This window comes from Pterocles gutturalis, unplaced genomic scaffold (genome assembly GCF_000699245.1).
Source record: "Pterocles gutturalis isolate BGI_N339 unplaced genomic scaffold, ASM69924v1 scaffold3548, whole genome shotgun sequence".
Taxonomy (NCBI): domain Eukaryota; kingdom Metazoa; phylum Chordata; class Aves; order Pterocliformes; family Pteroclidae; genus Pterocles; species Pterocles gutturalis.
In genome coordinates this window covers 171,917-179,739 of record NW_010117815.1, presented here as the reverse complement: position 1 = coordinate 179,739, position 7,823 = coordinate 171,917, and the positions used below count along the sequence as shown (strand labels likewise).

Below are 7,823 nucleotides of genomic sequence, written 5' to 3'. Positions count from 1 at the left end.
CAGAGTAGGAATGCTGCAGGGGAGAGAGCGGGCAGGTGGGCTCTGAGCTGCAAGCCAGCACCAGGGCTGTACATCCACGGTGAGGCTGTACCCCAAATGCCATTGAAACCTCCACGTATTGCCTCCCTGGCACTGTGTGGTGAAAAAGAAGAGCAGAATGGTAGGTCTTCAGTAGAAATGACATGTTTACTAGAAGACTGAATGAATTTCACCCACTTTTTTTTTTTTCTAATTCTCCTTGTCTGTATCAGCTCACCAAAAAGCAGAGCTGCACTAATGTTTCAGTTCAAACCGTTATTTTTGCTTTATTTAGTTCACATGCTTTAGGGAGAGGCCACATAGAACAATCCATCTTGCCACTGCTTACACTATACCAGAGTTGCGGTGATTTGTTTTTTAACACAAGCATTTCTGCTGGCCATCTGTGTTGGAGGAATGCGGACAGCGTTTGGGTGAAATGTTTGTCAATGGAGTTCCGTTTCTGCTCTATGAGCTGCATAAAAATTCACACAGACATAAATAAATGTTTAATGAAGGAGGCCTCCAGTATGGCAAAACTTTGGCATGAATGTCTGAAAATGTCAGTATTATTCATATTGCTGTCAAATTTTAAATTATGCCTGAAAGAAAGCATAAAGCTGAAATCCACTCGCTGTATTATTGTACCATTAAGGGAAAAATTCAGGACAGAGGGAAAAGATCAATCTTTTCCCCTTGTGATTCTCCTGAATTCTGTTTTCTACTGTTATGCTTATGACTTTCTATGTTGTCTTAACATACCTTCATAAGATTTTTACCGCATATGTCAATATTAATACTGTATTTTCTCATTATCTTGACATATTCCCACCTCTTTACCATGTGTAGTTTACAATCGTCACTTGCTCATCTTGCAAGTTGTATCTGTCAGTTATCCAGGAGTCTTTTAGTCTCCAAGTCTGAAGTGCTAGTGTTAAAGTAGTTGACCATTTGATAGGGAAAGATAACTCTTTTTTTAAAAAAAGAAAATAAACTTAAAAGCCCTGAAAAGTATGTTGCATAGATGTATACGTAAATATACCCCTTGTTCTTTTACATTTGCTCTAAAGCACAGGTGTGCAGCAGGACAGTAAGCAAAGCACAGCATGGGGTATTTCTGGTGGATTGTGATTTCCTGCAGAGCCCTAGAGACAGGTTCACAAAATCCCCCGATACAGCATTGAGGAGGCATGTCCAAGAATGGAGTCCAAGAATCAGGAAGGATGTTCTGAGTGTGACTCAGGTTTGCTTTCCCTTGATCAAGCAAAAATTGTGCACTTGTGCATCCAGGGCATCTGTGCAAATGTATATACCTGAATGTCTCAACAAATGAGATCTCCTTGCCAGGTGTTGACTGTCTCCTTGTGCTGAGAGTAGTTACCCAAGGCTGAAGGTCAGAGCCTTAACCTTGGTTCTGAGGTGACATATAGTATTTTGTAGCTGTAACTTTGCTCCACTTGGATTTATTTTTGACTCTTTCTTCCCTTACGAGGTGGGAGCATTTGCCCAAACTAATAACCTGTGATGACTTTTTTCTTTCTATTTTTCTAATACTTCTTCTAAGGATTTTTTTGGTTCTATTTAAATACTAATGGTTATTTTCCCATCCCTGGAAGATTTATTATCCTGTTTTTCATTTTCTGCTCTTGAGTATGTGTTTGACACATCTTTAGTTATTATAATAGAAGCCTGACACTAGGAAACAGAAAATGTTTGCCTGCATTACGTTTCATATTATAAATGGTTCTTGCTCTTCACTGTGCAAACTGGCTTCTTGAATAATTTTACGGTGTGGTGTTGAGAACTGCAGTAAGCCATTTGCTAGCAAATCAGCATTTCTTACAGCAAACTCTCTCTGCTTTGTCAGCCATTACATCTAGGGAATAAAATCTAAATTAAAAAAAAAAGCAAACAGAAAACAAAATATGGAGCAGTTATGGCTGATCTCTCTGAAAAAAATTATACTGTTTTGAGTGTAGGAACCTAACATCTGTGATTTTGTGGGTAGTGTCCAGTTCTAAAACTTTGAGATGTGCATCAGAACATGCGAAACATCTGCCTTTTTGCTGCATTTCTGTGTTTGCTACAAAATACACTGATCAGTTACTGTTTTCCCTTCAGTTCTTTGGGTGACTTTCAAGTTCTTCTGATCTTTTCTGGCCATCTTACCTTTTTGATTGAGTTACTTGTCTCAGTTTGCGTTTCTGGATCAGGATAGAGGAGTACAGCCTTGCACATCTCCAAGTGGAATTGTTCCCAGCCTTGCTGGAGGCTGCCAGTGCCTTGAACTCAGGTCTCAGTTTTTCAGCAGTATTTCCCTTGCCCCCTTTTCTTTCAGAGTATATACTTTACAGAATACGAGACGTTTCAAATGGTGAGAAAGGATGTTTTTTGATTCATAGGAGTTTGTTTAATAAGAAAACATCCAAGCATCTAGGCAGATCCTTGAGATGCATGCTTGCTGGTTCAGCTTTCAAGGCTGGAACAGAATGGTGGAAGGACAGCAATGCGTGGTATCTGAAGGTACAATTATCCTGAAGGTCCTTGCTTTCTGCCTTCATCCTGTAGATTCTATTTAGTTCTTATTTTCTGTATAAAAATAGATTTTCCTTTTGATTAAAGGAAAAACTGTGCTTATAAAATTTGACTATTACTTTTTTGAATGCTGCTTGAAACTGAGGCTCTTACAGTACTGTTTGTAAATGTGAATTTTCTCATGCTTTTCATAATCAAATGAGCTCAATAAGTTTGGTACCTGGTTTGAATCACATTCTTAACCGTGACAGCAGAAGATCAAATTTGAGCATTTCCTCCTAGTAATAAGTTCTTAACGTCTGTTATCACCATGCCACGGCAAGCTGGTCCTGCCTGCGGTGCTGAATGTTCACCGAGGACCACTGCCACGCTCGTGTTCCCTCCCAGGCAGCTCATGCCTGTACCGAGCCTTATCAAAAGCAAAGAATCTCACTCATAAGCTGAATGGCTCAGGCGAGATGGTATCGGGGTCACAAATCCAGCTCTTACCACAAAGTACTGAGTACTGAGCTCCGTGTGCAGCCAGACTGCTGGTGAGCCTTGTGGACACAAAGCACTGAAGTTTGGGGGGATTACGATGTGCTCGTGTTGCTGTGCTGTGCAGACTCTGAACACCTGAAGACTGGCTCTGTGCCAGCTGTTTGATACTGACACTTTATTCCTTCACTTAAAGGCTTTGTGGTAAAGTGTGGCTTGCTTTGGATGCTCAGTGTCTCCTGACACAGAGATACGTGCCTGATCTGAAGAACTGAAGCCAGATCTCTAGATCTGAGTACTACTGGAATGAGAGGAATGTGCAGGATATTTTATTCTAAGCTTGGGTTTGGTCTATTTCTACTGCAATATATTATTAAAACAGAACCCTAAACAAATCATGTCAAGATGGAGTTCATTCATTTACACAATTGAGTTGGAAAAGTTGACAAAGATATTTGTGGTGTCCCAGTATGATTGCTCCATTTCTCCATTTGCAGGGTTTCTGTACTGCAGCCTCACCTAATCCAAAGCACAGCAGGACTCCTTCGTAGGACTAGTCCCTTCTATCATCTCTCTCCTTCCTCTTAAATCCCTTCAATCAGCTTTCAGTAAAATAGAAAATAGGTTTCATTACTTATTAAAAGTTTCATAATGGAGGCCTGGCTTATCTTCCCTACCTTCTGTCACCGACAAACTTGGACCAACACCTGCCAGATATCTGTCCAAAAATACAGATTGAAGCTTTGTGGACTTTGTGCTCTCGTTAACTTTACAACCTTAACAATCCTAGGAGAAGCTTCAAAAAACCCAAACAACCCAAACAAGCAGTGGAAACAATCCCAGCACCACAAGTTTAGAAGCTATAGATCACTATGGTAGTTGAAAAATAAAATGTGTGTGATGGTGGATTTTTTTATTAGCTGTGTAAATCTAATTCTGCTTTATTTCATCTGCAGAATTTGACAATATTAATCTATGGTGTAACAGCCAACATGTGACATTTTTGTGGTTGTCTGGTGGATTTTTCAGACTACTGCACAGTGTTAAGCTGGTATATGGAAGTAACTGAAATGCTCGGAATGGAATGACTGAAGGGTCATGTACTATATATGTGCTCATAGGATCCTGGGCCAGGGTCATCAGCCCAGAACACTTCTACAAACATGGCATCCCTGTGTTACAGCCCATCTAGGCCAGTCTCCGCTCTCTCACTAGTGATTTCTCTGCACCTTTCACCGAGCAACTGAATTGTTGATAGCTTCAGCTTCCTTACAGGTTTCCATCTACATCCACGTACCTACTTTGAGAGTCCCCTGAATGCCAGCTTGTGCGTGCTCTCCCTTTCCTGATAACTTTCCCTTTTGTCTCACAAATGAAGTTGCACAAGTTGCAGTTTTTCCAAACTGCTGTCTGCAACATAGACTCAAGATTCCTGTCTAATGATACCTGCACTCTTCCCTTCAGCCAAAGATGAAATAAAATTGTCACGTTAAAGTTAGTTTGTCTGCAGCAGCTATAACTTCCCTACAGTGTGTCCCCTCACGCTTCTTGTAGTGCCTATTTTCCATTTGGTATAAACTATTCATTGTTCAGGCCTGGTACTTTCTAGCTTCATTTCATTTTCTGTGAACTGCAACATGTTATGGGTTATAAAGCAAGCATTAGGAATGGAATAGCATGAGGTCAGTCCCATTTCCAGATCAAAAAAAAAAAAATCCCTTAATGTGCAAGAAGGTCAAACATGCACTACGTGAACTTGTTAAACACATTTATTGAGTTCTTGACAGTAACCAAACACAGTGAATGACCATTATAAACAAGAAAAAAGGCATTCCCTTTTACTTGGTCACCTCCTGCTTTCTCTGTAAAGAAAAGATATCCCTTTCCACCACCAACTTACGGGGTTGAATTTGTTTGTCCCAATAATGGATTCAGCACGGAAAATGGCAATTTTAGACTGAGATGTGTTTCAGCTGCTTTCTGCTTCTGAGCCCAGCTCCTGTTAACAATGGACCACAAAGTGGAGTTAAAGTTGTACTAGCTTTAAGTGCATTGCCCGTTGTCATTAACTCACTTTAATTGGCTGCAAACAAATAAATTAAATTTAAAAAAAGGAAAAAAAGAAAAACAAAAAACAAACACAAACAATGCAGCCACAAGTAGTAGAGGCTTATTATTTCAGAAGGGAAAAAATAAACCAAAGCAAGTTTACTAAATTAATTTGTTAAACACATTTATTGAGTTGTTAATAGTAACCAACACAACGTATGACCTGCTGTAAAACAAGAAACAGAAAATGGACCAATTCTGATTTTTGGCAAATCCTACTACAGATATGTGACAAAGAGGGAAATATTTCAATTTCCTTTTATATTCTGCAGTGATATATTTACAATACTTATCTCTCCAAGTCTGTCCCTTTTTTAATTAAATGAACAGAAAGATCATAACCTAGAAATGAGTTTCCTCTACAGTCTTCTTGTTCTGTCTTGTCAGTATCCATTAATGGTAGTGAAATAATGAGAGCTTTCCAAGGATTACTTGGCACACAGAACACAACTCCACTTTGATGCGGTACCGAGCCACCATTTTTCTTTCTTTTTTTTTTTCTTAATTTGAGGGAGGGGGGAAAAGAGGAAGAATTTCATATGTACAAAGGCTGAAAAGTCTTTCTTTGTGATGCTAAATTAGTTCAGGAAAACTGTATCAAAATTGTAATCACATTTACTGTAATACTGTCTTTTTACTGTTTGCCTTTTTTTTTTTTTTTTTTTTTAAGTTACCACCGATCATATGAATGAATTTTTAGTTGAGTTTCCAACATGGCAGCTCTTTTCCTACAGCACATTTGCACATGCTGTCGCGAACCCAAAGAGAGTGAGGCTGGGTGCATTCTAGATTATGTCAATTCACAGTAGTAGCATTCCACTGAGGTTATGGGTTCTGCCTGCTCTGTCTTACTTGAGGAGCCATTCATTTACTGAAAGAGAAACAAAACAGAAACAATTATGCTTTAATCAACTCCAGTTATGAAACTAGCTGTATTTAACACTCTATTAGGCATTTAAACAGAATATCTTATAAAAGCTAGGAGGTTCAGTTTCCTCCTCTTCCTGGAAAAGAATTAAGTCTGAATGTCTATTTCTTTGAAGTATTGCAACCCAGTCATCAGCCTTGTTGCTGAAAACGTGCTCTCTTTTCCACCCTTCAGTAGTACTTCATAACCCTAATACTAATGGTAGGAAGGCACTTTCACACCATTATTACGGGTAATGTAACCCTGCATAGGCTAGAAGATGCGTAAGACTCATTACAGCTCGTTTGTGAGCCCCCAGCTGCGGCAGTGTGAGACTCTTACTAGCAGGTGACTGGGTCGGTTCACCCGGTTAATATCCATTGTGTAATCCAACACTTTCCACTTTGGGTGTCTGTTATGGTGGTGCACCTCCAAACTGAAACTTATTCTTTCGTTTGTGGTCAGCTGTCATCAAGACTAGCTCATCCCCCTTTTTCTTTCCAAGGTGGGTAAAACAGAGCAAAATGCACTTTGTAAGGTGAGAAAACTTTAAAATGAGGCTAGAAAACCAAAGGCATGTGCTATCTGCTTTTAAAAAAATATTAGAAGACCCAGATTGATTTTTTTTTTTTTTTTTTGTCATGCTTTTCCTGCATCTTTCTGGGCAAGTTTCCTCATTTGTTCCAAACATGTAATGTTCAACTCATACCGTTAAGTTCCCCAGATCTGGAGTTTCATCTGTTTTCCCTTGTACCCTTTGTTATGCACTTGGGTTTCTCAAAGAGAAGAGCTCAGTGTACACATAGGTAGGATTATTCTGGAGGTAGAACGTACCTCTATACTGTAGTTTCTGTGCTCTATTGTTTGGACAATCTTTTCCCTGTAAACTAAAGTTGATATTAGTTCGGATACATCGATTGTTGAGAGGCTGGACTGGTCTGAAATTGTCGCTCATGCTCAGAAATATCTGTGATGGCTGATTCTGGCTTAGCAGTCGTAAAGAATGCATCTATACAAAATACAAAACAAGGACTTTTAGTACTGGTCTTTCCTGTAAATAAACAACATACAACACTATTAAACAGACTGCTTAATAAATGAAAGTTAAACAGAATCTTGGTGATTTGTAGTCAGAGGTGGGTTGAAAGAGTTAACTTGAAGCAAAACCATTCCTTCTGTGGTCCTCTGTTTCTGAGCCCCATTTTAAATGGAAGTAACTAGTTTTGTGTGGAGTCAATGAAAATGGTATGAGGTGTCCTTGGCTGCTTAGGAAGCAAATGGAATCCAGAGTACTGGATGGCAGCAGCTGGTGCAGAGAAAATGAACTTTATGAATGACAAGAACTAATTTCCCAAGTCTTGTAGCTATTAGCATAGCTTCCAGCTGAGAAGACAGTTTTGGATGATGGTACTGAAGGAGTCAGGTATGGTGAGTCAGGAGGGAAAGGATAACCGAGAGTCATGCTGCCGAAGTCATGGAATTAATGATGTTAAAAAGGGAAATCCTCTCTGCATTGACATGTCTGTCTGGATGCTGTCTGTGCTGCGTCTATGGTGTTCTTACAGTAGACTTTGGTCTTCTTTTGAGATGGTTTTAGGCATCAGTAGAGAGGAAATTTCTGAATCATCCAACATTTTTGGTGTGCCCAGCTGTGGTTGGATGCAAGCTACAAGCAGACAGCAATGGGTGTTATGATGACTATGCGACTGTGCTAAAAGTATGTTAATTACTTTATGTTAACCAAAACCTTTCAAACTTTGTGTAGGAAACCAGAGAG

At 39.5% G+C, this 7,823-nt stretch overlaps 1 protein-coding gene across 1 annotated transcript in view; it reads right to left on the bottom strand.

Annotated features, from left to right (window-relative positions):
* Positions 1–5,246: 5,246 nt before the first annotated feature.
* The window catches only part of CA10 (carbonic anhydrase X), a 174,333-nt gene continuing 171,756 nt past the window's right edge, over positions 5,247–7,823 (bottom strand). The window contains exons 8-9 of the mRNA XM_010075933.1: positions 6,881–7,055; positions 5,247–6,010 (exon numbers count right to left, since the gene is read on the bottom strand). Coding sequence (XP_010074235.1) covers positions 5,988–6,010; positions 6,881–7,055 — 198 coding nt within the window. The 3' untranslated portion in view covers positions 5,247–5,987. The remainder of the gene's footprint in view (positions 6,011–6,880; positions 7,056–7,823) is intronic.